This window comes from Alligator sinensis, unplaced genomic scaffold, assembly GCF_000455745.1.
Source record: "Alligator sinensis unplaced genomic scaffold, ASM45574v1 scaffold103_2, whole genome shotgun sequence".
Lineage (NCBI taxonomy): Eukaryota > Metazoa > Chordata > Crocodylia > Alligatoridae > Alligator > Alligator sinensis.
In genome coordinates, this window is record NW_005842166.1 from 465192 (window position 1) to 489246 (window position 24055).

Here is a 24055-nt window from a genome sequence, read left to right on the forward strand (position 1 = left end):
GGGTAATAGAAACCCTGTGTGAGATCCAGAGGAGCTTGGCGACCTGATCCACCGCCCACCTCTTCCCGTCTTCGAACGCAACTTTTATAAGACGTATTTACGATTCCTATTTTGGTGGCTCGTTCACCCAGAGCATCCGGAGCTCTGCACTGTGGAGCCTAGCCACCTCCACGAGACCGTCTGTGTTGTTTGTCTGTAACTGCAACTTAATCAAGCTTTCTAGCCTACACCACTGCCATCTCGGTGTAAGTAAACAATCTTTTAAACTACCGCTACGCGTCCGTGCCTAATTCCAGCTCGAAGGCCTTCCCTCTCTGCCCCGGCGTGCCCGGGCTGCTGGCCACAGCCCGCGTGCAGCGCGAAAAGGGCTCGGGTCGCTCCCGGCCCGCACACAGCTCTCTGCTGCAGCCACCAGGGACTGCCCGAATCATCAAAGCTCTCTGAATTTCTGCCGAAATTTCGGACAGCTTTGAATCGATTCGGACCTTTAAATTGGTCCCCCAATTCAATTTGGATTCAGAGATTCAGCCACCAAATCAGGCCAAATCTCTTCCTAATCGAATCACTACTCGAAGCTTCGCACAGCCCTAATGATTACAACTCCTTGCTTCTTTACCAGCATAAGTGGGGCTAAACCTCTGCCACTTTAAATCTGCTTAATTCAGCAGTAAGTTATCCCACCTCCCATTTGAAAACAGTATACCTTTGGGTCTGTCCACAACTATGCTGAACCCCCCAAATAACTATCCAGGAAAGGGCAAGATGCTCAGACAGCAGGATATCACTAGTAACATGAGCTCTTGTGTCCTTTGTGGATTCATGGGAGGCAGGTTTAGGGAGCAAGCTGAAGATAGGTAGTGACGGAAAACCAAATGAAAGAGGAAATAAGGTTGGCAAAACCAGTGGAGAGCTCAGAAACCCCTGAGGAGAAAGAGACAGAGATGTCTCTAGGGAGAGGGACTGATGAGAAGTAAATTTCTTAAGGCAGGAGGAAGGAGAAAGATGCTCAGCTGTCCCCTAGAACAAGGGAGAAGAGGAATAGGCCCCAGGAGATGGGACTGGATTTATCACCTGGCTGCTGAGGAGAAAAGGAGTCATGGGGAGAGGCTTGGACCTACCATCTCCTGGAAAGGGGAGGTTAGGGGTCCAAGAACAGACCTGATGTTTGATCCAGCAAGACCTGGACCAGAGATTCTCCACTAGGGTGCCATGGCACCTTGGGTGCCACCAGCTCCTTTGAAGGATGTTGCAAGGTATGAGGAGATAAGTAGGTTAAGTGCAGGCTCAGGGTTAGACTTGTCCCTGCTAGGCCAATCCCCCCACCCCACTGCCTGGCCCCTCCAAAAGGAGGTAAGCACTGTAATAAATAAATTAGTTTTTGAAATTGGGTGTTATCAGCTCACAAAAGTTAGAGGGCTGCCTCAAGTCTAAAAATGTTGAGAATCAATATTCAAATCCCATCAACTATGAAGATGAAAATATACATTAAAACTCTGCCTTTTAGGTGGTTGTGAGCTCTCTTAACAAAGAGCATCCTTCAAGCATTCTGAAAGGGGTCTTGCTCCATAACCAAGCAGCAGAAATGGGGGAATTAATGGCTATAGCCCTGGTGGGAGTAGAAGAGGGTCATGACTAGTGCTGAGCATCTCCAAGGAAGCCAGAGTTAGGTTAGTGTTAGGCTGGGCTAGACAGTAAATAACAAGTATTTTACCCTTTAAAATGAAGGCAATGGGTTGAATTTTTGTACCTACCACAAATGTCAACATCATCATAAATATCAGCATCCCTAGAAGTGAAAAAGACAGGTATTGTGAGATTATGGCACTGTCAAGTGGTTCAGAAGATGGTACAAGAAACCAGAATAGTAGATTATGGCAGGGCACTTGCAGTGCCTGCCACTTTAAGGGCTGAGTCAAGCAGCCAGCAGGTGCTTGATTGCAGCAGCCATTTTAAAACACTGGCTGCCTATATAAAGGCAGCAGTTTGCTGCTGGCAGCCAAGACAGAAACATTACCTGGCTGAGCTGCATGGATTATATAGCAGGTAGGAGCTGGAGGCTCTTGGTCTTGGGCATGACCTAAAACTGCACCCTGTTGGGAAAGTGTGACCTGATGGGGCTTCTGGTGGCATGGGAGTCCCCAGGAAATGCCAGGTCAGTTACCTCCCTGGTGAAAGATAAGGAGGGGTGCCTTAACCCCAGCTCCTGCCTTTGGGTGGGCTTTGGAGGCAACTGTGGGAGTAGTGGGGCCAGGCATTGCAAGCACAGTGCCACCTGAGCCCAGCAGGGATGTGAGATCCTGGAGACCCCAGAGGAGGTATTGTGGGGAGCATAACTGTATGGCCCTGCACAGAGTAGGGCTGAATGAGGAGTAGGCCTGAAGGGCAGTCCCAGGGGTATGTTGAGTAAGGCCAAACCAGGAGTAAGCCTGCAGGGCAGCACAAGGGTCAGCCCCATGAATAGTTGATCATGAAGAGAAGACCCCCGGGTGGGGTGTGGTGTAGAGGCCCGAGAGGGGGTATAGTAGGAATTGCAGGTGTGGGCATGGTTGTGGATGCCTGAGGTCATAGTTTGGGCTAGAGGCTGAGTAGGGGGCTCAGCCAGAAGGTTAGGGGTGAGTCCTGACCCCGGTAAGTCCTTCATGGTAAGGAGGCCGAGTGTGGGATGAAAGTAAGATGGGTAGGTTGAGTGAAAGTCCCTGGGAGCACCAGTTGTGGTGCAGAGTATGATTACAACATGTAGATGCAATCTGTGAGGCATGGGCTGCAATGTAGGGGAGGTTGGAGCTGCAGATAGCACCCCCTGACATTGGGGCATGTAATGGGCAGTCTCCCGCATTTGCCATCCATTTATGGGAACAGCAAAGTCGTGGCAGAAGAGATGGGGTGGATTGCCCCAGAGACAGGTGGGCAGCCTGGCATGGGACTCAACCCCTAGCGTGCCCCTTGTCACACAGATAATAATGGAACAACAGGCCCAAAAGGGGATGTGCAAGCCTCATCAGGTCAAGGCTGACTTATACCCTGGTGTAGGAGTGCATACTTTTTCTCAAATAACTGCAGATCTTCTCCTTATCCATATTAAACAACCAGTCCACTTACAAATCCTACATTTTTATTTAGTCTTGATTGACCGAAGTAGTGCTGTGTCACCTACCCATGTTGATCACCCTTTCTTCATGATTCAGACTAAATGTAGGAAATTCCATAGGACCTAATACAGCCCTTGGACTATCCCATTCTTCAGTATTTCCTATGGTGAAAACCAATCACTGGATTCCACTCTTAGCCAATTTCTGATCTATGAGAGTGCATTACCTCTCTCACCACATTGCCTTCCTTAGTAGCTTAACTGGCAGGACTTTTGCACAAGTCTAAATAAATTATGTCAAGTGGTTCTCCTTGAGCCACTGTTTTTACAGGATTGGAGTGCTTGGAATCCTCCAGCCTAGAAACTGTGTCATGGACACACTCCCAAAGGCAACCAAGGAGCTGAGAAGCTGCAGATCGTGGTATCTACCAGGCTCTGTCCATATGACCCTGGGAATTGTAGCAGAGTGCCACTGTGAGGTTTCTCTGTTTGGGAGGGTCTCTAATCGCCACAGGACACGTTTTACATGCGCTCTGACACGTTCTCATTAGAATCCATCGATTAATCAAGTCTGCTGAAGCATTTGAATCGGAGTGCTCCAGCGTGCTGCAGCATCTTGTGTATTCAGCATCCCCGCATTTCAAACTGGTGGTGGGGGCACTTTAACTAAAGCTCATTTAACTTAAAGCACCCCCACTACCATTTTGAAATCTGGGACGCTGAATACGTGAGACACTGCAGGTATTTTAATTAGAGAGGGTTGTGGGAGCCACTCTAATGCACCCCACCCCACCCTAGAGCAAGTGTATAGGTGCCCATGTTGCTGTCTGTGTTACAGAAAAGTAATTCTTCAAGCCACTGAAGAGAGCTGGGGAATTTGCTGTTCTTTGATGAGCTTTGATAAGTTCTTGTATAAGTTTGTTCCAGAACCTCTTCTGTCATCTTAACTCCGTGAAAGCATCACATCCTTATTACCTAGAAAGGGTAGGAGTGGGGCAGCATCTACCCTAACAACCTCAGACTAATGCAGATTACTTAATGAGTGTTTCTCATCATATATTTTTGGTATAGCACTCTCTCCCACCTCCACAATTTATCCTACCCTCTTGGTTTAGTTTATAGTTGGGAATAATGGTGTCATGCTGACTGCTGCCAGTTGACTGTGTGCAAGGATGTCCATTAAGTCAAGGTCGTTGTCCATTACCAGGCATTTTGGATAATCTTAAAAGCTTGAAACAGATTTTAAGTGGAAAGAAAGCCAGTGCAAAAAGCGTCCGTACTCACAGATGCAGCAGCACTGCCCTGGGAATGTAGCCATCTGGAACAGATAGAAAAGGGTATTTAATACAAATATAAATCCTACATTCACCCAGGCAATGAAGGAATAAGGTAAGCTGGTCTCTGGGGGCTTAACCCAGCAAAACGACTATTGTCTCAGCACAGACAGTGCAGCAGTACATGGTTCCAGAGCACTAGGGCAGGAAAGTACAATGGGCAACTAGAGCATAGATTCATAGATGTTAGGGTCGGAAGGGACCTCAATAGATCATCGAGTCCGACCCCCTGCATAGGCAGGAAAGAGGGCTGGGTCTAGATGACCCCAGCTAGATACTCATCTAACCTCCTCTTGAAGACCCCCAGGGTAGGGGAGAGCACCCCCTCCCTTGGGAGCCCGTTCCAGACCCTGGGCACTCGAACTGTGAAGAAGTTCTTCCTAATGTCCAGTCTAAATCTGCTCTCTGCTAGCTTATGACCGTTATTTCTTGTGACCCCCCCGGGGCGCCTTGGTGAGTAAAACCTCCCCAATTTCCTTCTGTGCCCCCGTGAGGAACTTATAGGCAGCCACAAGGTCGCCTCTCAACCTTCTCTTGCGGAGGCTGAAGAGGTCCAGGTGCCCCAGTCTCTCCTCATAGGGCTTGGCCTGCAAGCCCTTAACCATACGGGTGGCCCTTCTCTGGACCCTCTCCAGGTTATCCACATCCACATACAGAACTGGATGGACTTCAGACTTACATTTCCACTGGCTGTTTCGGCAGATAATTTTCTCATGACTTGTAAACTGAATGACATCCACAATTTCTCCTCGTTTGACTGGAAGATTCTTCCCTCCTCCTCTTTTCTCAGTCACAGCGGGATCGATCATCATCCGTGTCAAAACTCGGATTTCTCCTTCGAACTGTGATGTGAACAATAGAGTCGGCTTTGCGGGAACTCAATCATGGCACAACATCGTGTAGGATACATATCCACGCTCAGATCCTTGCTGGGATAGCAAAGTACTGTAGCATGGTGAAACATGCTCTAGGAGGAGACTGGGGCCTCACTGAGCTCTGACCCAAGCAGGGCACCTCTGGAAATTGGCCCAGCTCTGCAGGGCACACAGAAAATGAATGATTGCAATGACAGGAAAAGCCTTTGAACAGTCTTGTCAGGACCCTGGGAATTCAAACCCAGATCTGCACTCAGAGGCAGAAGCCTGAGCTGCAGCACCACCCAGCAGCTGCCCAAATGCCAGCCAGTGCCACAGCTCAGCCTGGGCCTTCCCATGCAGTTTGCAATGGGGAACTTGGTGACTTGAGGGGGAAACAATGGGAGCTACAAATTCTCGATGGGAGGACTATAAAACCCTCTAAGGTCCTCTAGGACCTTGTCCCAGCAAAGGTGTTGCTGTCTTGCACTCTGAGAGCAGTGACCAGAACCCAGGACTTTCTCCTCCCAGGGTAGTGCCCTCATCACTGAGTTACAGGGTCATGTTTCCTCTTGTTTGTTCTCCTTCTGCCCCCCTGAATCCCACGCTGCTGGCTGCCTGGTGGGGAAGAGGGATTTTTTTTTAAAGCAAAAGTGGGTCACATGCACTGTGCTTTGTATTGAAGTCCGTGCAGTTGTTAGTGTCAATGAGGTGATCTGTCCTCTGTAGATGCAAAAAGAATGGGAACTTAAGCAGATTTTAGGCATTTCCAAGCTCTAGTGTGGACTCCAAAAGGACTTCAAGAGGAGATGTTCACCTCTGCACATGATCTTGATACTAGCTTCTGAGTATGTGCTTCCATCCTGGTGCCTCATGAACTTTTCAGACCACAGAGAGGGACTGGTCTTTTTGATTACATGCCTCATTTCTGCTTAAGTCCCATTAAGGCAGGGACGGGCAATTATTTCTGGTGGAGGGCCGCTTACTGAGTTTTGGCAAGCCATCGAGGGCCACATGACAGGCAGCCAGGGGTAGATAAATATTAACTTTCTAAATTTCTTCGGGGCCCCGTGGGCCAGATAGAATGGCCTGGTGGGCCACATCCGGCCCATGGGCTGCATTTTGCCCACCCCTGCATTAAGGGATTTATAAGAATGATTTGCATCTCTCTGTGTCTTACTGAATTGTGAGATGGTCGGATACCAGGTATCTGAGGCCGGAAGAGGCCTTTTATGATCAGCTTTGGCTTTGTGTATAGCCCAGGCCAGAGACTATTACCTACTGATTTCTGTGATTACCCACTGTGTCTTCTATGTGCTGGATCATGTCTTGTAATGGGGGGTGGGGAGGGGCTAAACCTAGGATAATTACTTCTAAGCTAATAGGGATTTGTTCCTGCATTTCTGTTGAACACTTTTTATAGAGTAAGTCTCTCTCCAGCTTTGTATTACACTCCTACAGGAAAATGAATGGCTGCATATCATGGGAGAATGCTGTTACAGCCAACCCAACCCCACTCACCTTGAATTTCTTCTGAAATTCCCTATCTGCTTTCTCTTCTTTCTTGTAGTCTTTGAGATTCTTCACATTTTCCCTTCTTTGTTTTGAAATATGGGATTTTCTGCAAAGTAATTACAAGTTACAATAACCCTGAGGTTCAGGTGACCCGGTAACCTTACCACCTGATGTCCAGCTCCTTTTAAATCACCTGGGCTAATACACGCACTGGAGAAGGTCTCCCTTCTGCCCCACTGTCAGCCTAGGGCTGTTCTTGGTCCAGAGATCCAGGTCCAGGTGGATTCCAAACAGACTAAGGGCTAAGTCTCAAACTAAAGTGTTTGCAACTTGTCTTTTAGAAAATATCCAATCTCAATTTCAATATTTCCAGCAATGGAGACTCTGGCACAGATCTTGGTAAGAAGTTCCCAAGATCAATTATCCACGCTGTTAAAAATCTGTGCCTTATGTCCGGCTGGAATCTGTCTGGTTTCAACTTGGCCATAATGTATCTCGCTATATCTTTTCTGCCAGGCTCAGGGCCATCTATTATTGCACTTCTGTTCCCCATGTACCTACTTACAGCCTGTGATCAAGCCTTTGTTAAGCTAAACACTGAGCTTCTTGAGGATAGATATAGATATAGGCACATCCCCACTAGCTTCCATTTAGCTGGCACAGGTAACAAAAGAAAGGAAAAAATCCACCACAAATTCCTCTGATCTCTCCTCTACTGCATTTCTCCAGTCAGAGCTATCTTTCTACCTGCCCAAACTAAGACAAAGACATGCAGAGCATAAGAAACAGTGTCTCTTAGAAAGACATGGGGGATATTTAGCACAGAGCACTAATCCCATAAGTTGAATTCTGAAACCACAAGTGGGGAATTCAGCCTTGTGCCATGTCTTACCCTGGCCGCAAGTCTCTATGCAAGACTACGCAAGGTGTGCAGTTGCACAGGTGTGGAATTTGCTGAGGAACCTGTTCCAGCCATGGAAGTCTGCGCTGTAAGCTGAAGTTACATTATAAACCAAATCACAGTTGTTTGTACAAAACAAAAAGATGGGTCCAGCCCCCAAATGTGTGCAGCCTAATACAAGATGCAATGTGTGGAGGCTTAACACAGAAACTAAAAATGCCCTGCTAATGTGCTCGTTGCACATCTTCTCTCCAGCTGCAAAACCTCTGGTACCATTCCTGCATGGTGCAGGGCGTTGAACCAGATGATCTTTGAGGTTCCTGCTAACCCTGAGACTCTAAAAGCATTGGCAGCCCACTGAAAAAAGCAGGAGAGGATCAAATAATCAGCTACATAAATCATCTGGGGCTGCTGCCCTGCCTGCATCATTCACTGACATACTCATCTTTGATTCAATGAAACCCTTCTACTGTTAAAGGCAAATGATCCTGCCACAGAACAGCCTTTCTGCCCAGAGCTCTTACCACAACTGTTGGGGTACTTCTTGTCATAGATTACATAGCTCTGGGCACAGGATCTTTGCCAGTGGTGGCTAAGGATTTGCAAACGAGTACTGCCTCATCTTAGTTTTGCTTCACTTGAGGTCAGAGAGTTTAACCTTGAAACTACCTGGGAGCAGCTAGGCTAACACCAAGCGTGCCTGCAAACCCCACTCAGACACAATTGTGTGTGTTTTGAAGGAAGTATAACCTATTAGTGACAGTGAGTGACAGCCCTCCCCCTTCCCCACCTGATCTAAGAGGATATGAATCTGCCTTCCTCAAAATGACAATCAGGATTCGTAGTAGAGATGATATCTTCTATTAGACCAACAAGATTTTTTTTTAGAAACTGAACCAAAACCAACCTGAATACTTTCCTCAAAATGAGAAACCCATTGTAGAAGGGAACTTCCAGCTCCCGAAGTTTCCCAATTCATTCCCTACTAGTGTTGGGCACAAAGGTGCCCTTGCAGGACACTGTAACTAATCCGGGAGAGTCCTGATGTGGAGCACAGAGCTTAGAAAAGCGAGTCTCTCAGACTTAATAAACCCATGTATTACCTCAGTGTGGCGAAGTCTGGAGGAAATCTGCCAGGGGTCAGACCAGTCCTTCCACCTGCATAATTAGATGCCAGAAGAAGAGTCCACGTGAAGCTGGTATGCCAAAACCACCTGCTGAGACCCACTTAGAAGAGCTCCTGGGAGCTCAGAGGTTGAGGCTGGGTCCTACTTCTGCCACCCAGGGGTCCAGGCCCAAAGTATATTCCTCTATGTCTTAGTAATTTAGTTTTTATAAGGGAGTTCCCTGTGAGGCAATGACTCCCCAGCTAGATCCACCCTGTTGTCAGCAAGGACCTCTTGATATGCACCTCAAATTTTATCCTGTCCTACTGCCTTTTGTTGGGGATGGTGCTTAGAGCTCGCTTCTGCAGCTGGCTCCTGGGATTTCCAGACCTCACTGCCATAGGACACGGTGCTCTCCACTTGCTCCTGTTACCCTGGGCTACAAGTAAGGGTTTCCAGTATAAGAAAGAACTGAAGCAGATCGAGTTAAACCAGATCGTCCCTATTCTTATTCCAGCATAAGAGGGCTTTTTTACAATGTTGCTTGTGTCACTTAGGAAAGCTTCAGTTAGGCTGGAAAAGCCATCCTTATATCAGCATAAGTCGGCCCATGCAGGGTTTGTACCAGTCTAACTATAAACGCGGTGCTATACAGCTTTCCCGTGTAAATGAGGCCTGCATGTTACCGCCCCTTACATCTACCCCAAATCATGCAGGACACTTCTGTGACCCTGTCATGGGTTTCAGACACTGCCAAGACAAGGCAATGACCTCTCTGGTTACTATATTCTCAGAAGAGCCTCAGAAGTGGCCAGGAGAAGGGGACTGGTTGTCAGGTGCTTTCTCCATGCCATGCACAGGTGCTGCAGAAGCCCAACGGGCAGCAGGGAATGGGGCAGTCTCCACCCGCTCTACCCAAAGCTCTCTATTTGGGCCCCTCTATGGAGGCTGGGCTCTCAGAAAACCTTTGGAGGTCCAAGCCGTGTGAGCACCTGGGAGGATTTTCAGGGGCTCAGGGCTACATAGGGCATCCCCATAGTTCTCCAATGGGCACAGGGTCAGGTTCACACAATCCCTTTTCAGAGTGAAGCTGAAATGGTGGCAGGCTCTCAGCAGCTGCATTCGGAGGTTGGAGCTGCCATTATATTCTGTGCTGACTAATAAATATTATAGCCCGCTCCATACTTACCTTGTCCAGAATGGAAAGAGGCTGCGGGCTGGGAAGCAGGGAGTAATAGGAGCTGTTTGCCTTTGTTGACTGGTCCAACTGTTTCCACATCATCATATATCTCATCTTGTTCTCTAAGGCATGGGGAAAATTGAGATAAGAAAGCTGAGCTGTGGAGGCTACAACTGCAGTCTGAGAATAGTTTTTAACATACGGTCAAAAGCCAATGATACAAGAGCGGGGAGTAGAAGGGGAGAGGAGTGTATCAGAGCTGAGAGCAGACATCCGTCTGAACAGGAATAGTTTATGCCATAATGTGCTAATGAGACGGTGGCCTTGCACTGCATGTGGCGGTGTCATTGTGCAGTGTATTCTACAAAGCTCTGGCCAGCATGCACCTCGCCTACGGCAGTGCACCGCAACCAGCTGTACGCTGTGCTGTGGACCGGTGCCTTGACTACACTGAGAGATAAAAGATGATTAGTATGTAAATTATTTGGTCTGCTATGTGGGACACTGTAGGCTGGATACAGACACACTGGCCCTCCCATGAATCATAGAAAGTGAGGGTTGGAAGGGACCTCAGGAGGTCACATCTAGTCCAACCCCCTACTCGGAGCAGGACCAGCCCCAGCTAGATCATCCCAGCCAAAGCTTTGTCTAGCCTGGTTTTGAAAACCTCCAAGGATGGAGCTTCCACCACCTCTCTGGGTAACCTGTCCCAGTGTTTTACTACTCTCCTAGTGAGAAAATGTTTCCTAATGTTTAACCTAAACTTTCCTTGCTGCAACTTGAGACCATTGCTCCTTGCTCTGTCATCTGCCACCACTGAGAACAGTCTAGCTCCATCCTCTTTCGAACCCCTCTTTTAGGTAGTTGAAGGCTGCTATTAAGTGGAAGATTGCTACTTAATTTGGAGTTTGAAGTGCTCAGCACTGAGAAGGAATCACAACCAAAAGGCCCGTTTCCCTTCTGCTCTGCACCATGCACACTTATTTAAACTAGTGCAAAGGAGATCAGAAGGACAGTGCATCAGAAGGGCAGCTGCACAAGGTGCAGCACAATGGTGAATCCAACCAAAGATGGGCATCTAAAAAAAAAAGCAGCTGAAAAATGCTGGCCTGTGTGCCTCACCCTAGTCTGTGGTAGGCAGCAAGCCATCTTGTACCTGGAGATGCAAAGGAAAAAAGGAAAGAATTGGCAAGTCAGAACTTACCCTGCTAAACTTGAGGCGTGAGGAAATGGAGCAGCTTTAGGTGGAACTCGTACAAAGGAAGCAGGATCTGGCTTCGAGTAACCTATAGCGAAGGTGGAGGATGATGGGGAAGAGGGAAAGTCAGATCACTGATTACTTTAAACCAATTTTCTGGACTCGATAGGGGAAAATGCAGCCCTCTCCTCGGGACCTGCCCTGAGATTCCACACCTGACTGTCCTGTCTGAAGACGTCAGCCAGGGCAAGTACTGGGGCAAGTACAGGCCTTGGCAGCTGGGGAAAAAAATGAAACCTGGCATGGGGGATGTGCCTCATATGGTATTATGTGCTGTGATATAAATCCCAAGCCATCACACTAAGACAGGCTCAATGTGAACAAAGAACTTCACCATAGTCTCATATAGCTACTGCAATGGCATGTGCTCTCTTGCTCATTCATTTGCTGTCTCATTAATCACCTGGCTGGCTCACCATCATCATCATCATGATTATTTTTATTGCTCTTATTACCTGGCTCATATCTCTGTCACAACTCGCAAGAGTTATTTTGTCCAAAAAAATCTCTCCAGTGCATTTTAGCAACTCTTGCAGCAACAGGACACTGATCACTGTTGTCCTCCTGCTTTACCTGTGGCAGGTCAGGATGCTTTTGGTGTCCCTAGGCAATATGCCTTATAATCATGCAATAGGGCTCTGTATTTTTAGGAATAAGACAGACAAGGACTTATATGAGATGGTTTGGATAGGGATGACCCTGCCTCAAACAGGGGATTGGAATAGATGACCTCCAGAGTTCCCTTCCAGCCCTATTTTCCTGTGATTCAATGTCTCTGATGAACTACAATGACATTCTTTGGCTCAGAAAAGCAAGGCAGAAGGCAGAGATTTGCACTTTACAGACTAACTAAATCAGAGTAGCCTCTTAGCATCTGATGAACTAAGCTCCTGATAACAAAAGCTTATGTATCTTTGATTTAGTGTTGTCTAATTTCCAAGCAGGGCATGGGCCGCACACCAAGGCAACCTATACCCCACCAGGCTATACACTCCACAGATGCCCCCCACTGCTGCACTGCGCACCCACAAACCATCCCCCACTGCTGCACTGTATGCCTGTGACCCCTGCACTGCAGTACTGCATGCTCAGCTCCCCCCCATGCCTGTGGCCTCCCCAACCTGCCCACTCATTCCCTGCTATACTGCATACCCCAGGCTCTTGCTGCCTGCTTCCCTGGATCAGGTATAGGAACTAGCAGCTGGTGGAGGAAGGAAGAGCCCAGAGATGTGATGGGCAGTGATGGGGCAGTGGCCGCTGGGCAGAAGCCTGGAGTTGGAGAGTAGTTACATTTTAACCCCTTGTGGGCCACCAGCTGGACAGCCCTGGTCTATAAGGTGCAAATGTACTCTGCCTTTTGCCTGGCTTTGGACTCACACAACTAACTACCTCCCTCAGAAAAGAGAAAAACTTACTGACAGCAAATGCAAATATCCTTGGTGTTGCAAGAGTCTGAGTTAATCCCAATTAACAAATTACTTCCAGCCCACTCATCCATTGTTAGGTTCAGTATCCATTCAACTGCAGCTGGAACCACGATTGGATATGGGGCCCTTAGACATACTTTTCCCAGCATCAGGAATTACAAGCTAATGTCAGGATGGCGAAGCTAATGCAAAAGCATGAGTCAGCTCCCTCCAAAATCTTGGTGCTCTTTTTAGGTAACATTCTGATGGCTTGTTCAATCTTTCTTCAACAACCATATGGGTTATAAAGTTGAAGTAAAGTTTTGAAATGAAAGCAGGGAATCTCCTGTTCTCATTGTATTTTAGCCCTTCAGCGTGTAGTAACCAAAAACAGTCCCTATATCTTCACTTCATATACTGCAGGCTTCCATCAGTGATATGAGAAGAGGTGAGGAGGAGCTGCTGGGAGTGTGGAACCCGAATAGCCTGGACATAGCAGTCACCAATTTTCCATTCTCCTATACATAAGTACATAAATGTTAAGCATATTAAAAAATAGAGTACTAAACAAAGAAATTCCAACAGATCACTTTTTCCTGTTTCCTTTCTTCACTTTTTTCTATAGTGCCCCTCATCATGGTACAGTATTAGAGCACTGACAAAAAGTATAATAATGCCTGAATAACTCAAGTTGTCCATCAGGACCAAAGAACAACAGACTTTGCAGTCCAGAAGCAGAGATGCCCAGCAAATGATCAATAGTATCTAAACAGCATGATCATATGGGTACTTTTTTACTTTTTATGGTGGTGAGTTTTTCTCTCTTATGGACTTCCTTGCTCTATTACACCAGTTCACAGAAGTAAAATGGGGACTGCACTACTGGATAGCAATTAAGACTTGCATCTCTCAGAAAGAAAAGAAACAGGGATCCACTCTCCTGCTGGCATCCTTCTTGGATTGGCAGACACAACCCCAGCACTTAAGGGTTAAAGAGCCTACAACAGAGCTCTAGCAGAAACATCATAAGGAATCAATTCTTCTAATTTCAGGCAGGGTTGTTGTTAAATCTTAATTCCATCTAGTGTCCAGATCATCCGTTCATGCCATTCATTGATTCCCTTCCTACATTCTGGCCTGTGGAGTGGTAACTCCTCCCCTGCTCAGCACCTCCCCACACCTAGACCCCCAGCTTCCAGAATGACTTGCTCTTCCCTGTCCTGCTGCTGAGCTAGGGCTACACAAGCCACAGAGAACAGAGTCCCAATGTCAGGAGCACCTAGTGGCACATCCAGGACGCTGTTAGTTAGATCAGCCACTGTTTTCTGTGCCACTGTTGTGTAAAAGGCTTTGCTGATACATGATCAGATCAGCCAGGTGGGTTTTGCTGGTTTAAAAACTCCAAGCTTATACACTCTGCGAATCAAGAAAAGAGGATTATCCTCCATATGAAAGATCCCCGGAAGGCAAAGGGGGCTGGATTTGCTATAAGAAAGCTTAAGTGAAATACAAAGCAAGGAAAATCAATTCCCATCGTCTTAAAGTGTTTAGGAATGTGATTGCTAACCAGGCATTTCTTCAGCCACTACGGGCAGACTACCAAGTTGCAAGTGACCTGGGAAAGGAAGATCCTAAGGAATGGGTTGTTGTGAAAAGACTGCTCACAGTTACCAGTATCGCCTGCTATCTTGTCACAGATAAAGAAGACCCCGAAACACTGGAGATGCACCCCCAGCCATCTATCTATTAATGCTCAATATGAATGTGCTTATTGTGAGAGGCCAGGGACTGTCAGAATTGGTATCAGCAGGGTGCACAGCTCACAGATGTATTTGGGCAAGTGATAGGAAGCAGCATGGCCTTGGAGACCACTCTGGGGCTGAGTTGTGAAAACAGCAGAAGCCAGATTTGCTTCATGTTGGCCTAAAAATGAACATCTAAACTGAAAGGAAAAGACACAGTAAGAAAAGACTCCAGTGCAAAGACTATTGTGAGTCATTACCGTGTGTGAGGACAGAGTTGGGGAGAGCGAGAGAGCGTAAGCCTACAGAAGCCTGTATACCGCAAAGGTAGCACACGAGGTCCATTTGAATAATGCCAGTGCATCTGATATTAGACCATTTTATTTTCAGTGGCACGGATGTTAAAACCACAGGAAAATATGGTCTGACCCACAGAAGGGGAGGGGAGAGGTTGGACTCTACATGAAACCTAATAAATGCACCCCTTACTATAGAGCAAGACAGGACGGAAATCTAGCTTTACGACGAGTGGAGCCAAGCTAAAATTACAGGATAATTCTTATCTGAAGAATTATCTCCGCTAATTGAACTGCACTTTAAGATTAAAGATGACAAAAGCCTCCCTTCAAAATAGTAAAAGGGTTACAAAAGGCCAGTTCTTTCAGCTGAAACCTGTGAGGAGATTGGTCTAATTACAGTGAACAAGGAATAACCTATCCTTAAGGCATCTCAGACTGAAAACACCCAAGGAGTCCAGCATCACTGATGGATGAGAAGAGCCCTTCTGACTATGATGATTTATGTTGTGGACCGGAGCTCTTGCTTGATGAAGCAGAGCAGTTTAGTAATTAAGACTCTGCTCTAGCACTCATGAGAGCTGTTCCTTGTGTGACCTCAGGCATATCACTCAAGTCTCTGGTCCCAGTTTCACATCTGGACAAAGAGAATGAATGTATTAAGGAATAGCATTTCTCAGCCTCACCCAGATGCTATAAACCTAACTACATTCATGAGTGCAGGCAGACAAGATTCTTTGGGTAAATGTGATATTTTATTAGACCAACTAAATACAGTAGTTGGAAAAATTGTTCTTTGCAAGCTTTTGGGCGCAAATGCCCTTCTTCAGGCATAGGGTGTTTGTGCCTGAAAGTTTGCAAAGAACATTTTTTCCAACTACTGTATTTAGTTGGTCTAATAAAAGATATTACATCCATCCAAAGAACCTTGTCTGCTTATGTCCTTAGACCAACATGGCTACAACCAACAACACTAATTCATGAGTGCAGGATACTCAAATATAGTAATGGAGTCCCTGTCAAGACCTGAGATAAAGTAGGCAACCATCAATCCTTCTGGATTGCAAAGAGATCATGAGACAACACCAGGATCTTTGACCTGTACACCTAGGTAGGAGGATGCCCAGACCTTCCAACCATTGAGACAGCCTCCAAAGGCCAGACTAAGTCCAGATGTTTGGGAGCTCAATGGTTGTCGTTATATGTGCATCTGGAATCAAACCCAGGTTTCCCATGTTGCACACAAGGAGTCTACCACTGAACCACAACAGCAGGCACCTTAGACAAACAGAATAACAGTTTAACATGGGTCCCAAAGTTGAGCTATTCCAGCATGAGCCAGGTAAAGGGCCTGACATTTTTAAAGGCTCAGAAGAGGGGGAAGAAACCCCCTGCAAACTTGTGGAACAAATGGGTGTTGAAAAGAGAGCCAAGACCTTGGATCAATGATCTAGTGGCAAAGATAGCTTGTGTCAAAGGTGAGCACAAAAACCAAGTCCTTCTTGGACCCAATTTGGATGATCCTGGTGACTCAGATTTGCAATTCTTTCACATACGTATTAGAAGCCACGTCATAAAGGACTGTCTGGAGTGGAGCCCATTCCAGATATGGCGCTGACAGTTACAGAGTTAGCTAATTTCTTAACATAAATGGTGTATGAGGCCCTTTCTAGCTGGTTCGAGGGGTCATTATTGCTTCCCACATAGTCAGAGCCCTTCTCTTTTTGTGTATTTTTCAAAGAAAGCAGGTCAGCTTTCACTCATTTCCGAGTTTGCTTCAGCTTCCTCACTCTCCTCAATTATTATATCAATGTTGCTCCTTCTTTTCCACCCTGTTATGTTTAAAACAGCCATAGCCCCACCTTTCCCTAAAAGCCTCAACATTTCTACCTAGCATGAAGTCATCTGTTTTAATTCAGCACCATTTCCTTCCTGAACTATGCACCATTGTACCAGCTATGCACTATGCACCAAGTATGCATAACTCTGCACTGTGCACCACTTTCTTCCTAGAACTATGCATTCTAGGACAGTTTTCTCCCCTGGCTGCATGGGAATGTCACGTGACAGACGTCCTGTACATACCATGCCGCACATCTCTCTGTGGCTCTGGTACAGAAGCATGTGCTCGGGCCTTCCTGAACCTCTCTAGATCCACTACAGGAGGGCGACTGGGTTTGACTGGTTTCGACTGCAGTGGTCTTGCTTGCGGGAGAGGCTTTTTCCTAGGAACCTTTGCGAGGTCTTTCTCAGTTACACTCCGTGGAGTATCCACTGGGGCTGGGACAGCTGTCCCTGTGGTAGGAGTTTGCAAAGTACCCGAACTTACTCCTTCATTCTTAGAATATGGGATCGGTGGCCATTTGTGCTGAGTCAGGCTTTTCTGAGGAAGGTTTATGTTGCCCCTTGCAGCCGTCTGTTTTGGTGGTGCTTCTTTCATTTCTGTTTTCAGACGGGCTGGGTACAAGCTGGATTCCACTACCTTCCCATTCTTTGACTTGGGCACCAATGCAGGTTTTTCAAAAAAACGATGATCTGGTAATCTTTGTCCCAGGCCTTGGAGTCTACTCTGAGACAAGGAAGCATTTGTTAAATCCATCCTTTTTGGTTCTGCTAGTTTAGGTGATTGGTTGGTCTTGAACCCAGTTTGAAGTGCATCTCTCTGCTCCTTTGCAGGTGATGCTGCAGGCTGATGCATGGACCTGTCACTCTTTTCAGAGACTTCATGCCTGTGCCCTTCAAACTTTGACCTTATATGTCTAACACCCTCTTTTCCTTCCTGGAAGAGAACAGACATTGTTAATTCCCAAACAGGTCTGTATAACACTAAGGACAGTGTTAGTTATTTATGGTAGAAAGGTCCATGGAGTGAAATTAGAACCACACACATTTCCTATTCTGCTTGATAAATGTCTATTATTTGTATTGCCTAATTGCCAAGAGGTGAAAAAGGCCCTTCCCCAAAGAGCTCTGGAGCCTGAGAAGTGGTACAGAACCTCAGTACTGATGGCAATGGCATCTGAAAGCACTCCCCTTTGATTCGTGCTCCACCCAAACTTTAAAACCAACTGTCTGGCAGCGGCGGCAGCATTTCTAGCCTGGAAGTGCTGAGGGAGTCAATTGACTTCATGGCTCATTGTCATCTGCTTGATCCCTTCTCAACTCTTCATTGCACAGGTGTTAAGGACCCTCGCTTCTTTTTGATGGTCTTGATGTTCTGCCAATCAAGCAAGCCTTCATGCCGCAATTCTGCAGTCTGTTAGCTGCTCCTGGTCACACAACTCCTATTTCACAGCCCTAAGGTTTTTTTTAACCCATTCCAATGAAGCTATATTCATTTTTTGCTTCAGTCTTAAACTGAATGACACAGTCCTGGGCCCCTAGGGTATTAGTAAAGTTCCTAGTTTAGTTTTAACTAGAGAAAAATATGTGTTGTTCCATATGTGATGATGCACCTCACCATCTCCACCACCCTTTTCAACTAGATCTGCCCATGGGATTGAACACCCTGCTTGTTCTGGAGGTGGGAGTGGGTGCAAAATTACCCTCTCCTTGACAAAATTACCATGAGAAATCAACATGGGGTCAATTTCAAGACTCATTTTTCTCAGTTCTTTATCCTTTGTTCCTTCCTAAGTGTTTTCAATAGGAGGGAACCACCTGGCCCTGGTATTCCTCCATATTTATATCAATATGGCTAAAGTTAGAGTTAACATCTATATCCTGCATGGGGCTCAGCAGTGGGCTCCGTGCTGCTCCTGATTTCCATGGAAGACCAGAAAAATGGAACACCAAAGCCCCCTCTTGACTCTGAAATGTTAGAACGGTGACCATCGTGTAGCACAATGGCTCACTAGCTTTGAAGACTTGCCCCAGTGTAGATTGAGTGTCCAGTTCTGGAAGATGACATTGGCTGCTGCATGTATTGGCTTGCCTGAGAGGTAAGCACCGCTGTTGGTGCAGGTTGCTGCTCTGACCTTTACAAGTGTGATTTCCGGCACAAACGATTTGGGCTCTAAATGCTCCTAGGTGCATTTTCACAGCCACAGCCCAATAGGCATGCATGCTAATGCTAACTGGGACAAACTTGGTTGTGCCTCGTTTGCAATTTTCTTTGAAAAGGCATGGTTGACACAAATTCCACTTCCTGATACACAGGTGCAATGTCTTGGTTAACGGTATAAGCTGACAATACAGAAGTTGCAGCCTTACATGCAAGTGCTGCTGCTAAAGTTAGAAGCTGTCCCAGTTGCATGGCTGGTATGGGAGGTCGCTGTCTTTGTGTGGGTGGAGTCTACCCTCCTTTTAAGAGTGCACATGTATTTCCTGTGGCTTTCCCATTATGCTACTCTTGCATTGTGAAATAGGTCAGACCTGCATCTCTGCACCAATGAGGAGACAGCCTCTAGAGCAGCATTTAAAAGTTGTCTGAATGTCCTAGAAACATCTGTGTTGGAAACAGCCACAGAATGGCAGTAAATAAAAAGGGTCTACATTGGTTTGGTAGTTCTGTACCAAAAGCAAGGTATGTAAGAAGAGCAGCAGAAGCAGTGTATTTGGATTTTTAGAAGTGCATTAACCATTAATCACATGGACCATATCCCAAAAAGCTATCATCTGTGGACCATGAAATACCAATTCCATTTTGTTACAAAATAGCTAATTAGCCTGATCATTTTTCTTCTCTTAATGCTCTGTTCCACTATGGTCCCAGATTTCAGTTTTATTTTGTACTTGTGAATTGTATTCATTTTACAAATGAGAAAACTAAGATGCAGAGAAGCTGAAGCAAATCTTTTTAAACCTTGGTGCTCAAATTCAGGCACCTAAGGAAAGTGTGAACTCCTCAGCTCCTGCTGATACTATTGGGATCACACATGGGTGTAGCCTCCTTTCACAGCTGGAACAGGATTGCAGCAAGGGTATTGCTAAAGGCAGGCAGAGATGGAGACAGAGACCAGCATTTCCTGTCTCATGGCTGTTAAACTCAGTAGACCCAGTGGCTTTTGAACAATTGAGTAATAAAGCACTCTTTACCACATTTACAAAAGTTAACTTTGTTTTGTCCAGACTTCTGACTTTTTGAATATAAATGTTTGAAAACATCTTGCTGTTATTTCATTAATAAAAACCTTGATGAAACTGTTTAGGTAGGAACAAAATCTGCTTCACCTTGAGCAGAAAGAGGTAGTCGTGTAATGTTAGTCTGAAGTCAGGCAGAAAGGGAAGATCCGTGCTTCTCATACTAACTGCAGTGGATGCATTGCATAAGTTTTCACAGGAAGCAGGCTTACAAAGTAAGCCTGCTGCGCTTATGCTGTGCATCTCTGATATAGTCAGTCTATAAGGTGCAAATCTACCCTGCCTTCTGCCCATGTGTCCTGACACAATTCCAACTTCGCTTTTGTTTTCATTCAAATATAGTAATCTTTTCTTTCACTGCTTTGGAATCAGAGGGCATTACCATGATACTCTAGTCTGACCTCCTGCACAAGTCGATTATACCCTCATGGTTCCTGCAGCAAGCTCAGTAAGTTGTGACACAATTCTTGGAAGATATCTCATCTTGTCTGCAAGCCATGAAGTATTACTGTGTGCTGCTATTCAACTAGCTGTGCACCTATAGGTGGCTGCATTTCAATGCTGAACAAAGTGGATCCTGCATCTAGTTCATATTTTAGCCTAAAAAACAATTTGAGGTTTTTCAGAATTTCATTATGCACAGCAGTACAGACATCACATTGTCCAAAGGGTGATGCTCGCTGCATGTTTTTTGCACCTCCGTTGCCAACTGAAGCAGTCACCTGTTTGAAGCAACGGAAGCAGAGACAATCCTTCTCGGCTAATGCTATGAAGGGTTGCTACCTGGTCCCTGCATACAGCACAGCACAGGTGTGCACAGCCAGACACGATGTATTACTCACCATTTTCCATCAGCAGTCACTTCTTCCCCTCCTCACCTTCTTTCCATAGAGAAGCAAGTACACTCAACCAAAATTCCTCATAGAAGGTGCATGCAGCATGGTCACCCTCCACCCTCCACCCATGCAGCCTATTCTTGAAATGGAAGCTTTTTCCTGGGGTTTGGCAAACTGCTTTGTCTAATTTCAGGAAGTAGCTGTGACTTAAGTATGTAAAACAGTGAAAGGAGGAGGAGCAGCTATTTCTAAACACCTAGCTTTGGTGCCTCGGAGGAGGAGGAGGAGAGGAGAAGTGCTGAGGTTAGGTTGGTAGCACTGAGTTTTGTAGTCCATAAGGTAGATAACACAGGCTGGAGCCTCAGATGTAAGAACGCTATAAAGATAGGTCAGAGTCTGAAGATAGCTGTGTTCCTGGGGATTTTTGGTGTAGGTTATATTATGGTTTTACAATAGCAGAAGTAGACAAGCTGTGGTTTTGGTCCTCAGATCATCATGAAGCCTACATTGAGCCCAAGGAATTAATGATTAGCTCCTCTCTCAGCCCTGCCCCCATCTCCATTAGCTGGGAGTTGTTCTTGTGCAGGGCTATGATACCTTGTTCTTACAACATGCTTTTCATTGACAAATCTCAGAGCACTTAGCAGAGGGGGAAAAGAGAATTTGCTTGGCCTTCTGTAACTGGTTCTTTGAGATGTTGAAGTCCACACGGATCCTGCAGGTGCATGTGTGCCTCATACCTGGAATCCACAAGCAGATCTTGGATTTTGAAAAACGCAGCGTGCCAGACAATTCGGTGCCACGAGGAGAGGCGGGTGGCAACTGGTGACAGCTCTCATCAGCAGAGAATTCACTGAGTATCCACTAACATTTGAAGTGGGATATGACCACATCACTGCGCTGCACCTAAATCCTGTGAGAGGACACAAAGGGTGAAATTACTGTGACCCTCCCTTGGATGCCTCGCCATCTGAAGTCTGACTTAGCTGCAGATGGATACATGCCGATGGTATCATCTCAAAAAGGCATTGTTCTTTCTCCTTGAAGACACAGGATTTGTGTGTTGCTCCAACAGATGTGATTAGTCAGAAGACTCCAAGTTTGTGTACAACAAGGGCAGTGTGATCTGTGCTGACACATGCACAAAGAGGAACCATCATTACACTCATTGTACTTTTGGAGAAAACAAAGCACAGACAAGGGAAGTAACTTCGTCAAAGTCATACAACAGCCAGCAGCAGAGTGTAAGGGAGAGCCCCAGGCTCTCTCTTACTTAAAAAGGAAAAGCAGCCCAGCCATGGAGCTCTGCAGGCAGGGGACAGCAGCTGCAGGTCTCCAGGGCAATTGGCTAATGGTTAATTAGCCAGCACCTGCAAGCAGTCGGAAGACAGGATGCAGGCAGGACCTGGGAAGCATATAAGCTCAGGGCTGGGGCCAGTACGGCAGTCTCTTTTTAGCTGTCACCAAGAAAGGACCTCTTAGTCAAGAGAGCCCAGGATGCTGCTGTGAGGTGTTGCAGGGCACTGTTGCCCTGCTCCTGAAGAGGGGAAACTGCGGGGGAAAAAGCCCTAGCAGGGAATAAGGAGCCCAGCTGTGGGTTGCCAGGGCACCCAGAGAAGGTCAGCTGACCAGAAGAGGCAGGGCCTGGCTCCCTTATAAACCCAAGGAGCTGAGGCCAGGGGGAGTTCACTGCCAGCAGACAAGGACGGAGGAGCTCTCTGCCATGAAAGAGAGGAAAAGCCTGAATGTAGGAGCAGCACCTGGCACTGCTGAGGGATGGAGTATTCCCTGGTGGCTGGACTGTTGTTATGGCCGGGTGGCTTCCATTTAAGTTATAGCCGATAGGCTTGCATTTTGTGTTGCTGTTTATTACCGGTGGCTTGCGTGAGGCTATTAGGGATTGGAGGAGGCCTCATAGGGAACTCACAGCGGAGTGTGAGGACCCCAGCCCCAGTGTGGGTGCGGAGAGCCCCGGGAGAGGGCAGCATTACTGAGAAGCCCCGGTGTGGGCGCGGAGAGCCCCTGGAGAGGGCAGCATTACTGAGAAGCCCCGGTGTGGGCGCGGAGAGCCCCTGGAGAGGGCAGCATTACTGAGAAGCCCCGGTGTGGGCGCGGAGAGCCCCTGGAGAGGGCAGCATTACTGAGAAGCCCCGGTGTGGGCGCGGAGAGCCCCTGGAGAGGGCAGCATTACTGAGAAGCCCCGGTGTGGGCGCGGAGAGCCCCTGGAGAGGGCAGCATTACTGAGAAGCCCCGGTGTGGGCGCGGAGAGCCCCTGGAGAGGGCAGCATTACTGAGAAGCCCCGGTGTGGGCGCGGAGAGCCCCTGGAGAGGGCAGCATTACTGAGAAGCCCCGGTGTGGGCGCGGAGAGCCCCTGGAGAGGGCAGCATTACTGAGAAGCCCCGGTGTGGGCGCGGAGAGCCCCTGGAGAGGGCAGCATTACTGAGAAGCCCCGGTGTGGGCGCGGAGAGCCCCTGGAGAGGGCAGCATTACTGAGAAGCCCCGGTGTGGGCGCGGAGAGCCCCTGGAGAGGGCAGCATTACTGAGAAGCCCCGGTGTGGGCGCGGAGAGCCCCTGGAGGGGACGGCATTGTTGAGCAGCCCCAGGAGAGGGCAGCATTGTTGGGAAGCCCCAGTGTGGGTGCAGAGAGCCCCAGGAGAGGGCGCAGCACTACTGTGGAGCCCCACAGAGGGGGCAGCCTTACTGAAAGGCCCGAGAGAACGGCGGCGTTACTGCGAAGGCCCAAGAGAAGGGTGTGGAAAGAGAGGGAGAGAGACGGGGACTGCGGAGAGCCCGAGTGCCAGAGAGGGCACGGAGAGAGAGAGGGGGACAGAAGAACATCCATTACATCTGCGAGGCTTGTTGTGTGGTATTGGGGTGGTAGGAGCCACACACAGCCCATAAGCCTTGGGTGCACAGTACAACCGCGACAGGAGAACCGTGGCCAAGAGGACAGAAGGCAGCCTCCCTATAAAAATATATAAGATCAAAGACATGGCGGGCGAGAATTGGAGGGTGCAAGACGACAGCTTGGCATGGTAAAGGAGGCGACAGGGGAGAGCGCGGTGACCCTGACCTCCTTCCTGTCACATGAGGATTTATACTTTTGAAGGAGTGGAAGGCTGCTACATGTTGGTATTTATGTTATAGCCCAGTGGGCTATTCAGTGGGCCTAGGCTAGAAGGCCTAGCTAGCTACATTAAAGGGGCAGAGGCCAAGGCCTCAACATAGGAAATATATTGATAATGCCTGTGAGGCATAGGGTGTGATATAGGGGAAGTTTGGAGCCATGCACCTAGACCATAAGGTTTTGGGTGCCCAGCTGGGCACAGTGGACTACAGAGGCCCAGTACGACTGGGGCCTAGTCAATGGTCTGTGGGCATTCTCCCTTTGTATTCATTTATAATCCATCAAGGTGTGGCAGATGAGATGGGGGGGGGGGGGGGGGGCGCGGGGGG

General features: G+C 47.4%; 1 protein-coding gene across 2 annotated transcripts in view; it reads right to left on the minus strand.

The window, feature by feature from the left end:
• The window catches only part of PRAM1 (PML-RARA regulated adaptor molecule 1), a 22100-nt gene extending 1370 nt beyond the window's left edge, over positions 1-20730 (minus strand). The window contains exons 1-9 of one of the 2 annotated variants that reach the window (XM_006025755.1): positions 20605-20723; positions 16766-17459; positions 11183-11264; positions 9988-10100; positions 8796-8850; positions 6798-6897; positions 5102-5264; positions 4373-4406; positions 1752-1786 (exon numbers count right to left, since the gene is read on the minus strand). In XM_006025755.1, the coding sequence (XP_006025817.1) occupies positions 1752-1786; positions 4373-4406; positions 5102-5264; positions 6798-6897; positions 8796-8850; positions 9988-10100; positions 11183-11264; positions 16766-17459; positions 20605-20607 (1279 nt within the window). In that variant the 5' untranslated portion in view covers positions 20608-20723. Of the gene's footprint in view, positions 1-1751; positions 1787-4372; positions 4407-5101; positions 5265-6797; positions 6898-8795; positions 8851-9987; positions 10101-11182; positions 11265-16765; positions 17460-20604 lie in introns of both variants that reach the window. The other variant, XM_006025756.2, reaches the window with a different exon arrangement.
• Positions 20731-24055: the final 3325 nt, after the last annotated feature.